Genomic DNA, 14,086 nt, shown 5'->3' with positions numbered 1-14,086 from the left:
CGGCAGGCGATTGGCCGGCGGCGGTGAAGTGTGAGCAGCCCATTGGCTGGCGGCGAGCGGCGGCGCGTTCGGATTGGCTGGCGGGAAACACCCCGCTCTCCCATTGGCTGGTGGCCGCCGCCGGGGCCGGGGCGCTGCCTAGCCGCCCGGACGCGCCGCTCCCGCCGCTCTCCCTCAGCCGGCAGGGCCGGGCCCGCCATGGCCCCCGCCTGGATCGGCCGCCTCTGCCTCCTCCTGCTGTGCCTCTGCGGGGAGGCTGCCGCGGGGTGAGTGCGCCAGGCCGCGCCCACGGCCGTGAGGGGTTCCGCCTCAGCACAGGGCCTGCCCCCTACTCAGGGCTGGCGGCCGCGGCGCTGACGGGACCCCCCTCCTTTCTCCTCATCGCTTTCCTCTCTCCTGTTTCCCATCACCTCTCTCCCCTTGCCCGTTTGCCCTCCCGTCTCCCTCCCGTCCCCTCTCCCTTCCTCTTTCTCCCATCCCCATTCTCCTTCACCGTCTCCCCGTTCCCCTCCCCCTTCCCTCACCTTCTCTCTCCCCCCACGGCAGGAGAGACTTCTACAAGATCCTGGGGGTGTCCCGCGGCGCCTCCATCAAGGACATCAAGAAGGCCTATCGCAAACTGGCGCTGCAGCTCCATCCCGACAGGAACCCCGATGACCCCCGGGCGCAGGAGAAGTTCCAAGACCTGGGTGCTGCCTACGAGGTGAGGCCGGGAATGTCCTCCCCGGGCTGGGAAGGGTGGATGGGGCTCGTAGTAAAACAGACCGGAGCTTGGCCATTGAGACTCACGAGGATTCATCCTGTAGCATTCAGGGGGTGGGAAAGGAGTTTTGTAAGGAATGGAAAGGCTCTTCTATAAGGTGCAGCTGGTATCCATCCTTTCCCTGTTACCCTGTGAAATTCCATCTTCCCCCTTTGAATATACTGAATTCCATCCTACATCTTTTATTATCACAGAATCCCAGGATAGTTTGGGTTGGAAGGGACTTAAAGGTGATCTCATTGCATCCCTTTGCCGTGGGCGGGGACACCTTCCACATCAAATCGTCTTCCTTCTTCTTCTCATCAATTTCCATGCTCCCCCTATTACTACACCAAATTCCATCCTATCCCTGTTAATACATCCAATTCCAGATACTCTCCCAAATGAAAAACAAAGATCCAGAGCGTATCAGGTTGCTGGAGAGCTGCTCCTGCCAGAGGATAATCCAACACCTCAGCTCCCTCAGCCAGGAGGAAGCCAAGGCATCAGCTTAAAGTTCTTGGGAATTTATTCCCAGTTCGCCAAGGGGGGAGTGAAGGTGCAGCAGCTCCAAGTGCATGTAGGGCTGGCTGGGATTAGTCTGAGCTGATGGGAAGTGAAAGGTGCTGGCCTTGGGTTTAGAGGATATTAAGTGAGAAAAGTAATTGTGGCTCACAGGAGGAATCCTGTTATTCCATGATGATTTTGTGGCATGCAAATGATCCCTCACACTAATAGCACAGTGCATTGAATAAATCAAATATAGATCATTGTATTGCCCAAGGGTTTGAAGTCAAAGGCTGCTTTCCGTGGCTGTACATACCATGGGGTGGAATGCAGGCTGTTTCCTCCACGTTTTCTGTCCTTTTTGTCCTCCTTCTGTCACTGCTGGACTCCATCTGCTCCTGCTCCCCCTGTGCAGCAGAGAGACCCAGTGGAAGACAGGGCTGAAAATTTCTATTAGCAAAAATTTTTAGCCGTGATTTGCTCTTCAGGTGGGAGGTTGGGGCCCTTTGAGAAAAATCCAGCTGCAGGGGAAAGGCTGGCTCCTGCTGCCATCCCTGGTGCTCCCCATATGTGCAAAGATTTCTCAGATGAGGAAGTGAGAGAACCAGATGGCATTTCTTTCTCTGTGTTGAGAAAGAAAACCACTCACTTTAGATTTGTCTCAGAGCTGGGACCCCTTTTGAGTTCTGACTTAAATAAACTGGCTTAATTATCACAGGGAAAATGGATATAAAGACTTTTTTTGTGGATAAAAGTGATCCCCTATCATTTGCAGCACCTCAGGATTGGTGCATGTGGAGCTGTGAGCTTGGTGTTGCCTCTGTGAGCTGGGATCTTGTTGGCACTTTCTGCTGGCAAAGGATTTCTCTGCCTCTTCTTCGAGTTCCAGCTGTTTGCCAGCAGTTGAGATTATTCTTTCTATTTAAAAGCTGAGTGAAAAATGCTTGTAAAATCAAAGCAGATATCCAGTATTGATGTGTGTGAGGTTGGGAGGAAGCTTTTGATGCCCTCCCTGCAAGGTCTTTATCTGTGTTTAGCCAAGACAGCTCAGAAATCCTTCTGCTGAATTAGCTGGGGGATACACTGAGTTGATTTTGTTGTTTTGAGCAAAATGGAACCAGAATTGGGTGTCCCTTATAAACCAGTATTTACCTCACCATGGAGCCTCTATTAACAGCACTGCTGCTCAGGGTCTGGGTAGCTGATTAGGGCAAAGCTTTCAAAAAAAAAAATACTGAGGGGAAAGTAGGTTAGTGAACCTGCTCAGTCTCTTCATTTTCACAGGCTTGGTGATTCCAGCCCAGAGCTGTGTGGTCTGAATTCAGCTGTTTCAACTAGGAAGGAGACTGATCCCAGGAGAGGAAGCTGAGACTTTTCTACAAGAGTCATGAGTCTCAGGATGGATTTGGGAGGAGTGGGCATCTCAGGTGCAAAGGGACAACTGAACCCTTACCTGCTGGGTGGAAGTAGTAAAGTCAGCACAGGTTTTTTTCCCTGTTACTAGCATTTATCAGTGGTCATAATTCCACAGAATCTCAGGATGGTTTGAGTTGGGAGGGACCTTAAAGCTCATCTAGTCCCATCCCCTGCCCTGGGCAGGGACACTATCCCAGTTTGCTCCAAGCCTTGTCCAAGCTGGCCTTGGACACTTCCAGGGTTTGGACAGCCACAGCTTCTCCAGACACCCCAAATTCAGCTGGTTTTCATCTTTTAGCTGCCTCTCCACCTGTTGAGTTGCTTCTCCATCTGTTCTCACTCCTGTGCAGCCTTCTGGAAGCCATCCTGCCATCTCTGGCTTTTCCAAATATGATCAATGGGAGAGGAAGGGCAAGGAAGACTAAATGGGACCAGAGACTTGTGAGGATCTCTGAGGCAGGAAAGAGTGAAGATCAAAACTTAGGAAATAAAATCAATGTTAAAAAGTCTTAAAAGTCATGTCTGAGACACAGGGATGTGTTTATTTTTCTCAACATGTCCTGCTTTGTAGGATTTGATTTATTCATTCTGATTCTTCTTTAATATTTAAAATAAACTCAGTGTTTGTGTTTTCTGGGTTCTCCTGCTTTTTTAATGGACAGAATGTGCTTGTTATGGGCCTAACTTTTCTAGACAGCACTGCAAGCAGGGCTCCCAGTGACAATGCTGGGGGCCCTCAGAGCCTTGTCCAGCACCTCCCCTCAGCTCCAGATGAGCCTCTCCTACATCCCTGCCTTTTCCAGGTGCTGTCAGACGAGGAGAAGAGGAAGCAGTACGATGCCTATGGAGAGGAGGGCCTGAAGGATGGGCACCAGAGCTCCCACGGAGATATCTTCTCCCAGTAAGGAAGTTTAACCCCTTTGGGCTGTCCTACAGCTGCTGCTCTGAGTCTGTCATCCACAAGCACCCTTCTGATGGGGTTTTTACCTGGCCCAGGGTCACTGATGTCGATGAGTTGAGAATTCGAGGAAACACATTTACAGTGGGTATCCCACATACAGTTTCCAGGTTTGGTGTGTCCAACTCCCTGCTGCAAGCAGGAACCAGTAGAGACTTCCCACATGGGCACCTCTGGGCACTGTGGGTGATTTTTCAGGTGCAGCACCTGCTTCAAATGTGGAAACTTTCTCAGGTTATCGATGTGTGATTGAGGTTTAACCTGTTGTTACACATCACTTTGGGGACACTTTTCCTTCTGCAGAGCAGTGCTGTGGTTACTTGCACAGCACCTGTAGAATATGGAGCATTTAAAACCAGAGGCATTTGCACATTGCTTGGACAGAACTTGATCTTCTGCCTCTTAGGATAAATTTCCTAAAATAATTCCAGAAGTTGCTCAGCTCCTGTAATCCTCAGTGAGGACTTGCACTGCTGCTCTGCTCTGTTCTGAGTGACAATATGCAGGATTCCTAGGGAGTTTTCCTCATCCCTCTTGTCCTCAAAGTACTGAAAACCAGTCTGCTAGCACTGACTTGCAGTGCTCCTTGGAGTTCACACATTTTGGTGGTGGCAGCTGAGCAGCAGTGCAGTGTGGAGAGGTCAGATTTTGAGTGTTCTGCTCCAAATTTTGTTTTCTTTAGTGCAGAGAACTCTTCCAAAGTGGCTGCTTTGTTCAAAGGCTTTAGTTGTGTTCTGCAGGAGCTAAAAGAGGTTCCTGGGTTTACTCTGCAGCTTTAGGACTGCGAGGAGGCTGTTTTTTAGTGGAGTAGAAGCACTTGGCCAGAATTCCTTCCTGACCTAATCAATGTGCTTGACTCCAGCTTCTTTGGGGACTTTGGATTCATGTTTGGAGGAAACCCTCGCCAGCAAGACAGGAATATTCCCCGAGGAAGTGACATCATCGTGGACCTGGAGGTCACTTTGGAGGAGGTGTATTCAGGAAACTTTGTAGAAGTAAGTTTACTTGTCTCAGTGTTTCCAGGTGTTCCCACATTTGAGGTGCCTGACCAGAGCTCAGAATATCTTCTTCCAAAATTCAGAGCTGAAATAGATGCTCCTTTTCTGTGTCTGGAAGTAGAGGATGTTGTGGTGCTATTTTCTGTATTTACTGAAGAAACCACACCTTATTCACCTTTTGCATCTGACAGTGTTTCCATGAAGTGTGATAATATTGATTTATTGGCTGTCAGTCACCAGCTCAGCTTAACTAGTGCAGCAGCCAGTTGGAACAGGTGTAAATTGTCCCGCTGCAGAATTTAGGGATATTTGAGAGGCTGTTCATAAGCTTCAAATTCACTTTACAATTATTGCAAAACCACAAGGAGGATTTTTCAATCTCCTTCTATGACCAAACATGTCATGGCAAGTTTCCAGATTACACAAGTAAGAAGAGTATGTGGAAAATTATTATCTTCTTTTAAGCAAGCTCTGTCTCTGGTGCTGACAGTCCCTCCTGTCTGCATGTTGGCTTTCCATTGGTTGATTTTGTGTCATGGCTGTTGGGGGAGCTCCAGATAATATCCCAGTTGTGTGGGACAAGGAAGTGTCATAACCAAAGTGTGGGGTGTTCCATCCTAGTGTTACCTTTCCTGTGTGGAAAAGTGTGGCAAAGGAAAGAGAATGGCAATAGTGATGTCAGAGAGAACTTTCCTGGTGTGTAATGTGTGATCACAAGGTGAAAACTTTGCAGTGTTTTGCTGAGGCCACATATGGCAGCACCACACAACGAAGTGTCTCTGCCCATGGCTTGGGGCTGGAATTAGGTGCTCTTTAAGATCCCTTCCCATTCTCTGTTCAGATAAATCCAGACCCTTGTGGAGACCCAGGAAAGCTGACATCAACCTCTCCCTCTTCCCTGCAGGTTGTCAGGAACAAGCCAGTGGCAAGACAGGCACCTGGCAAAAGGAAATGCAACTGCAGGCAGGAGATGAGAACCACCCAGCTGGGGCCTGGGCGCTTCCAGATGACTCAGGAAGTTGTTTGTGATGAATGTCCCAACGTCAAGTGAGTTTGGTGCTCTTTCCTGCTCCACAAAATCATAAATTCCGTGATTTTATGTAGTGATATAGGGATGTTTATTCCAAAACCCACCGCTAGGTGGGGAAACGCACCTATACTCCCAGGAAGAACTGGGCACTTTGGGGAGGCTTAACAGCGGGTTCTCATTTCCAGGGAGCCTTATCTGTTATATCCTTATTTATCTTTATCTGTTGGATGTAGTTTCCTCTTCCAGCCTTTTAATCCTTGCCCAGTCACACTGCAGTGGAAGTTCCACAGCCAAGTCCCAGCCAAGCTGGGAACAACTGCTTATGGAATGCCATGATGTAGTCACACACCCTGATGCTGCCTGTGTATTTGGGAGCTTTCAACTTCATCTTCTCTGCTCCCTGAGTTTCAGCTCACCAGAAGGGGAGCTCTGACCCTCTAGGTTTAGATGTGAGCAGGGAGAGCATATGTGAGCTTGTTGGGGATGCTCTCCTTACCCCAGTGACACAAATTAAAAGTTGAGATGAAGTTGGAATAAATAAATAAAATTGGAATCTGAGTGCTGGTCTTCTCTTCCCGTTTTCAGGCTGGTGAATGAGGAGCGGACGCTGGAGGTGGAGATAGAACCAGGGGTGAGGGATGGCATGGAATATCCCTTCATTGGGGAAGGTGAGTGTGTGCTCTGCTCTGAGCTGCTCCTCTTCCATGGTTCTCTGGCACTGGCAGTGCCCAAGCCCCCTATGTGGTTGGAAGTGCCGTGTCCTCTGCATCTGCTGGAACCCCAGAGCATGTCCCTAAGTCTGGAAAACGCAGTTCCATTCCCTTAGCTGGGAGTGGGGACATGAACAAAACCAGCTCTAAGTCTGATGTTTGGCATAACACTTGAGCAGGAGCGTCTATTCCAGGCCTGAGCCTGTGAAGGATCCCCTGTGCCCTTCAGTGACTAAAGGACATCATTAACATGCAGACAGGTGTTCCAGAACAGCAGAGGTGTCACCTTGCTGAAGCAAGAGTCAGAAAGCCCTAAGCTCTTTAGGATATGTTTAAACAGAATTTTGGTCATCCAAAGATCAATCAGTTGCTTTTTTTTTTTTTTTCCTTTGACTTGTGAGCTGCAAGTCTGTAATATCCTGCTTGTCTCTCCACTTATTCCTAACTATTTCCTGGAAACAAAGCTTTTCTTTCTCCCCCACAGGTGAGCCCCACGTGGATGGGGAGCCAGGAGATTTGCGCTTCCGAATAAAAGTTCTGAAGTAAGTCTCTGACCTAGTTAGGCTCTCGCTTAGCCAGATGGAGCTTGCCCTTCAGCAGGGCAGGTGCAGGCCTGCTACTCAGGGCTGTGCAGGGTGCTCAGCCCTCATGGTGCTGGAGGAGCTGGACTCAATGCTGATAAAGTGGAATGGAATTATCAAAGTATCTTAATTTTTTTGGCTTGAAATCACCATATGTGATTCAGAATAAATGTCTCCTTTTTCCTATCACACGATCTTGCTATTGTAAGGAAATGCACTGCTAAGAAAATTGCTGTGTGAGTCAGGGCATCTTACCACACCTCACCACTCAGTGCCCTAGAAATAGAAAAGGCACTTATCAGTGCATATCTTACACAGGAAAATGAGGCTAAATTTGATTCATTCCTCACTTCCCCTCCTATTTATGATTTCTCTAAACTCCCAAATAGAAGGAAAAAAGCTCAAGGACCTGTTTCCCCTCTGGGGAAGGAGAAAAGCTCAACGGCTCTTATTTCCACAGGCACCCAGTGTTTGAAAGGAGAGGAGATGACTTGTACACAAACGTGACAATCTCACTGGTTGAGGCACTGACAGGCTTTGAGATGGATATTGCCCACTTGGACGGGCACAAGGTGAGGCCCAGGGTGTTGTGTGCACCCCAAATTCCCCTGCAGCTCCGTGCTGAGGGTTGGCTTGTTCAGGGTCTGGTTATCTACAGTATTCCCTCTGTTGGACCATTCCAGGCAAATTCCCATGGAGCCAAAATGGGCTTTCTATGAGGGGTGCACAGTGTGTGCCTCACTTCCAGGCTGTCCCAGCAGTGGGTGGTGTTAGTTCCGGCATGTGTCCAGTAAAACCACCTGGGACCCATCAAATATCACTGGTTTTGGCAAGGAATCAATGCCAGTTGGAGCTTTCCAGTGGGTTGGAAAGAGTGTTGGAGTATTGGGGTGCACACACAGGGAGGTGGTGGAGTCGCCATCCCCGGAGGGATCCAAGAAATATCTGGATGTAGCCCTCAGTGCTCTGTTCTGGTTGACAAGGTGGGGATCAGTCAATGATCTTGGAAGTCATTCCCAACCTCAGTGATTTTGGGATCCTGACCCTGTAACACCAATAATGTTCTAAAATTCCTTTCCTCGCCAGGTTCACATTGGGCGGGATAAAACCACAAAACCCGGTGCCAAGCTGTGGAAGAAGGGAGAAGGTCTTCCAAACTTTGATAACAACAACATCAAAGGCTCCCTAATAATCACCTTTGACGTGGAGTTCCCCAAGGAGCAGCTGACGCCTGAGCAGCGAGAAGGTGCATGTCCAGAGCCTGAACCTGAACCTGGCACAGCTCATCCAGGGGCTGGAGCAGTCAGGAGGGACTGTCCTGTCCCTGTGCCCCTTGTCCAACATAACACCCTTGGCTCACAGCCTGGGATTAACTCCCACTTCCCTTGGAAGTGAGGAAGCTTGGCTGCTGTGGTTGTGGCTGAGGTTGGGAAGTGCTGCTGCTGGAATGCAGCTCTTGGCAAGTTTGCAGGTGCTTTGTTTTGGTGCTGCCCATCTGTCTGATCCCACAGCCTTGCTGGGCTCAGCCTCTGTTTGTTTGGCCTCAGCTGGAATGGGATCACAAAGGGTTTTCCAGCCCCTGCTGCTACTTTCTTGGAGGCAAGACTTGTGGAAATCCCTCTGCTGCAACTGGCAGGAATATCACACTGCATCAGGAGAAGGGTTGTTCCTCGCCACAGCTCCTTCCACCCTGCTCCCTTTAGGACAGATCTGCTCCTCAGCTCCAGTGCTCAAATGGAAACTTGATAAACTATGTAGGAATCCTAAAATTGCCAGGAGGATGAATGCTTAAATCCTATACTCCTAGCAGGGAGTTCTTTGCTCCAGCAGCCTCTATGGTTCTGTTGCTCTCTGTCAGAGTAGGAATCAAGGGCCTCATCCTCTGTCACGGGACAGAGATATTCCTGGCATGTATTAGTGCAGCTCTTCAGGAAATCCCCAGAACTTCTTCCAGGGCTTCTTCTGAAGTAGATTTACTTATTTTAGTGATTCCCTGGACTCCTGATGTTTGTAGTGGGAAGCCAAGCCGTGGGTGGGTTTTATTTCACCCTTGGCACTTGCTGCTGCCTTGGCCACCCTGTGCCAGCTGCCCTGTGCAGTCCAGTTGGTGGCTGCAGCTCCAGATGTCCCAAGGCTCCTTCTGCAACTGTTTGGGCTGGGAGGTCTGTACCTCTGGGCTGAGGTGGGTGATTCTGGTTTTTGGGTTTATCCTTCTGCTTTCCCCTTCGTTCCAAGGATGTCGTACAGGGCACAATGACCACGTCACTGTGGGGTCTCAGTCCAGGCTCTGCTGCCCTTCCAGAAGCTTCATCAGGCAACAGCAGCTCTGAAACAGATGTGAGGTTATTTTAGCTGTTGCTCTTGGCAGTTTAGAGGACACTAGGCAAGGAGCAGGGACAGAAGCCTCTATGTTTTTGACAGAATTGCTCACACACCTCTATGGATATCCAGGAACAGAGAGATGATGGCACTGGCATGGGTGTGTGCAGGCACAGGGCTTTGGGTGTTTTTGTCTGTTTCCTAAAGCAATTCCACATTTCCCAGGGGAAGGTGACTGGGTAGGCAGTCAGATGCTTTTCTGTGTGCTGGGTATCTCCAAACATCTGTGATTTGGGGAGTTTTATGAGGGAATAGGTCTATCCTTGTGTGTGGCAGCAGTTCAGTGTACATTCAGTGGAAAACTGTAGGCTTCAGAATTCAAAACATCCCTTTTTTCCTTATTGTTGGCAGTGGTCCTCATTTCTTATCTCCTGAGTACATGTCTGCCTCCTGGGGCTATCAGAAGATACACTGGCTCCAAGAGCACCACCCCGAGCTTTGGAGTCACAGAAATAATATCCCTTCTTTCCTGCAGTGGGACTTGATCAGTGTTGATCAGAGCTGCCTCTCTCTCTGTGCTGCAACCTGTCACTTCTTGTTGGTATCAGCAACATTTCAAGGGAAAAATTGAATCAGGCTCCAGTAAAAAGTGCCTGAAGTGCAATAGCACCAATTGTTAGGATTCCTGGTTGGAATTCCTGATGAAACCTCGGGTATGTGTTGAAATATCCTGTGCACTACTGAGGATGTTCTTCAGGCCAGCAGGCCAGTGGGAGCTGCTGAGAAATGAGGTGTGGAATTATGCTAATCCAAATTTTTTCAGGGTTCCTGGAGCACACCTTTCTCCAGCACAGCCTTCCTTTTTAAGACCCACACGTCCAGGGGCCACATCCTCTCACCCACCAGCCAGGAAGTGACTTGGAGCCTCCTCTGGATGTGGGAGAGGAAGTCAATTTGCCTTGGAGAATGATCTGTTCCTAATAATGAGCAGCTCCTGGACAGGGCTTCCCTTTGTCCTGGTGTTCCTGAAAAGAGTTCAGGAACCTCTGGCCATCGACAAGCAGCATGAGAAATTCTTGCCTGAAAGAGAGACATCCTGCTTCCAGTTACTACTACTTCAAGACAGTTTTCCAGTATTTTAACGTAACTACTGTGACCCTTATCCATCCCATCACTGATTTTCAAGGACAGGGGAATGTGTAACCAAAAAAGTATAAGGATAGACAAGCAGGACAAGGGTTGCACAGAGACAAACAGTTTTTTAGCAGGATTTCCTGAAGGACTTGCATGCCTGAAAGGTTGGAATTTTCTTCTGTACAAGTGAATTGGTTGGTTTCACTACTGATAGTCAATCTAAACCTCCCCTGGAGCAACTTGAGACCATTTCCTCTGATCCTGTCTCTTGTTCCCTTGAGCAGAGTCTGGCTGTCCCCACCTGGCTGTCCTCTCCTGTCAGGGAGTTGTGCAGAGCCAGAAGGTTCCCCCTGAGCCTGCTTTTTTTCCAGGCTGAGCCCCTTTCCCAGCTCCCTCAGCTGCTGCTGGTGCCCCAGACCCTTCCCCAGCTCCGTTCCCTTCCCTGGACACACTCCAGCCCCTCAGTATCCTCCTTTTAGTTATTTGGAGGTCACCCACAGTGTTGGAAGTTTCTCTCTGTTTTGGGCTCAGTGGTTTTTGAGGCTGCTCTAAGCTGTGTCCTGAGGCTCCAGGGCAGTGAGTGACCAGGCTGAGTTAATCAGAGGGGACTCCTTCTCTAATCTCTGGAAAAACAATGACACATCATCCACCCTTGCCACTCTGCTTCCTCTGCTCTGTGTGGACTTGCCCTTTAAGCAGCAGTGGAGACCTGCCAGCCCTGCCCTGAGCTGCCGACCCCAGGAGATGAGCTATTATGGATTTAAGGGCTGACTCACTGTTTTAGCCTGTTTGGTAAGAATTTGATACCGGCAGATCCTTGAACTGCCAGTTCCTTGTAATGTTTCATGTACGGGATTTCAGGAATGGGGAAGAAGTGTTGGAAAAGTCATCCCAACATCTTTGCTGTGCTCTGTGTGTGACACTCTCCTTTCCCTTGCAGGTCTCAAGCAGCTGTTGAAGCAAGGATCAGTGCAGAAGGTCTACAATGGATTGCAGGGATATTGATGTGTGGAAAAATTGGACTTCCCTGGAAATGCAAAGTCAGATTTGTTTTCTCCTGCCCACTGTAGAAGGGGGAAGAGGGAGGGGGGCGATGGTTGAGGTTTAGCTCATCTTTGGTTTGTAAATTATGGAAGTGCTCAGAGTTTGGGGAAATACTTTTTCAGGACATAACTGGTGCTGCCTATCATGTTCCACGTCCTGGAACAACAGAGATTCCTTAAGCAGGAAAACAGGTGGGAAAAGGAGTTTTAAATTCCACACGGATTGGAATTTCTGGTTTTTAAATATATTTTGATGTGACTTTTCTTGGCCATCTCAACATATTTTCATAGCTGCTCCTGCTTTTTACGTCCTTTGCGTAAATTTCTTCCAAATTCCTGTTGTTTTGGGGTGGTATTTTTAATCCCAGTCCTTCCTCCCCTTCCCCTCTGAGTCCAGAGTGTGGTATTGGTTCAGAGTCTGGTTTTGGGGCAGGAACACTGGTGCTGTTGGCAGTGCACTGGGATGTGTTAGGCCCCACAATTGATTGGGAAGAGTCTCTCAAGACCTTTGTGTGGGATCTCTTAACTACCAAGTCCCAAAAGTCAAGGCTTGGTTAGAAATTTGAAGTTGCACCAGCTTAGCAAAGACTCCTTGGTCATGGTAGAATTTGGGAATGGCTCTTCATGGCCTTGATTGTCCCTCGTTGCCCCTACATGGAACCAGTCTGGAAAAGCTTCCTCCCCTCCTGTGCTCTGTCCTCCGTGAGGACGGGTGAGGCTGATGGGAATAAAGTGTTTGTTGGAGTTGGAATGGCAAAACCTCCCTGGTGATGTGTTTGTGGAACAGAGCTGGGCTTCCCTGTGCCAGGCAGCAACAGAAATCATGGCATCAGAAAGGCTGGAAAAGCCCTCTGAGGTCAAGTCCAACTGCTCCCCCAGCACTGCCAAGCCCACCACTGCCCCATGTCCCCAAGTGCCACATCCACACATCTGTTAAACCCCTCCAGGGATGGGGACTCCACCACTGCCCTGGGCAGCTGTGCCAGGGCTGGACAACCCTATTAGGGAAGGAATTTTCTGTCATATCCAATCTAAACCTTCCCTGGAGCAACTTGAGGCCGTTTCCTATTGTCATGTCATTTGTTCCCTGGGAAAAGAGCCCAATGCCACCTGACTCCACGTTTCTTCAGGGATCTTGGGGGCTGTAAAGTGGGATCCTTCCAGCTTCTCCCTACCCCATTCCCTATTTGGGAAGTGGATGGGCTGTTGTTTGCCTACAGGGCAGTGTTTGCTGGGGAGCAGCAGATGCAGCCTCGAGGTGGTTTTGTTTTCAGTTTATTCCCTGTTTTCCTTCCTTGGGAGCAGGAAGCAGCTCACGGTGGGCACAGCCCCTATGTCCATGCTGCCCTTGGTCCAGCAAGTCCCACCTACTCCTGCAGCTCCAGCAAGAGTGACGCAGGGGAAGCAGCAGCCCCGGGAAGATTTCCTGTTGGATCCTGTGTACATTTACCTTGGCAGAGCACAGCAGGGGCTCAGGGAGTAGCTGAGACAAACCTGCAGTGCCAAACCCTTGATCTCTGCTTCTCTTCAGAATCCATAAGGATAAAGTGCTAACCCCAGCTGAGGCTGCTTCCTCTGCCCATGATGCCCAGTCTTTTCCAGGTGCTGCTTCTGCCCCCTCTTAGTTCAAGTTTCTAAGAAACTTGATTTCAAGTTTCTCAGATTTCAAAAAAAATCCTTCCCATATCCCTGTGCATGAGACTGTTTCCTGTTACTCCAGTCCCTTGCAACCCTGCTCACCTGTAGCAATAGAGCCAAAAGGCCAGGATTTCACCCCTAAGCTCCAAGTTCTACCCCAGGGGAAGGTGTAACCTCTCCTACTTGCACCCCCAGCAGCAGCCAGCAGGTTTATTTTGGGCCTGAGTCCTTGTTCCCACTGCTGCTTTTCCTTTCCCTGCTAATTCCTTTCCTTCCTGTGGTTTGTTTTTATTGCATTGTGGGGCCAGACTCTTTGGAGAACACAACAATGGCTGCAGAGCCCCGGCTTGCACAGCAGCAAGGAGAAAAACAGGGGGGAAAAAAGCCCCGAATTCCAACCAAGAATCGCTGCTTCCTCCCACCCTTTCCCCCTGCTATGGGGTGTGTTCAGAGCCAGCATCCAACACCTTTCTCACCTCCAGACAAAGATTCCAGGGCCTCCACACTTCTGCCCAGCAGCAACAGCAGTACTTGCTGAAAAGTTCCCAGTGGTTTTGTTTCTAGCTCATTCACAGTGTGCATTTTTTAGGATCATGGAATATTTCTCCTCCAAGGACTGGGGGTGCAGAGGGTACTTGGTGTCTGTGACATCTGCTGCTCCCTTCTCCAGTGACATGGAGCTGGTGGAAGCGAGTCATGGCACACTCCTTTATCCATAGAAATGCTTCCCACAGGGTTTAGGTGTTCACATCTTGGTCTGGCACCAAACAAGGATACTGACTGAACCTCCAGGCTGGTAATTCTGTAGTGCACAGCTTGAATTTCCAGTCCTTTCAAAGTAATGCCATTCCCAAACTGGAACAAATAAACACAGATTTCCTGGGCTTCTCTTAACCTAAATCCTCCAAACGCTGAGGATTGTGAGGGTTCAGATGAAGGCATGTTGTTCAGTTCTTCTAAGAAAACACTTGTCCTTGGAATGCACTCCCAGAAGTCCATGCTGCTTTGGG

The 14,086-nt window shown here is 49.3% G+C and overlaps 1 protein-coding gene across 1 annotated transcript; it reads left to right on the top strand.

Moving 5' to 3' along the window:
• Positions 1-133: 133 nt before the first annotated feature.
• DNAJB11 (DnaJ heat shock protein family (Hsp40) member B11) lies at positions 134-11,702 on the top strand. Its single transcript, XM_066326159.1, has 10 exons — positions 134-266; positions 547-703; positions 3,469-3,566; positions 4,486-4,618; positions 5,526-5,668; positions 6,237-6,319; positions 6,846-6,903; positions 7,403-7,514; positions 8,029-8,188; positions 11,336-11,702. Exons 1-10 carry the CDS (start codon positions 199-201, stop codon positions 11,398-11,400), a joined length of 1,077 nt encoding a protein of 358 aa, XP_066182256.1. The 5' UTR covers positions 134-198; the 3' UTR covers positions 11,401-11,702.
• Positions 11,703-14,086: the final 2,384 nt, after the last annotated feature.

This window comes from Sylvia atricapilla, chromosome 10 (assembly GCF_009819655.1).
Source record: "Sylvia atricapilla isolate bSylAtr1 chromosome 10, bSylAtr1.pri, whole genome shotgun sequence".
NCBI lineage: Eukaryota > Metazoa > Chordata > Aves > Passeriformes > Sylviidae > Sylvia > Sylvia atricapilla.
Note: the sequence above shows the minus strand (reverse complement) of the source record. Positions and strands in the feature narration are given on the sequence as shown.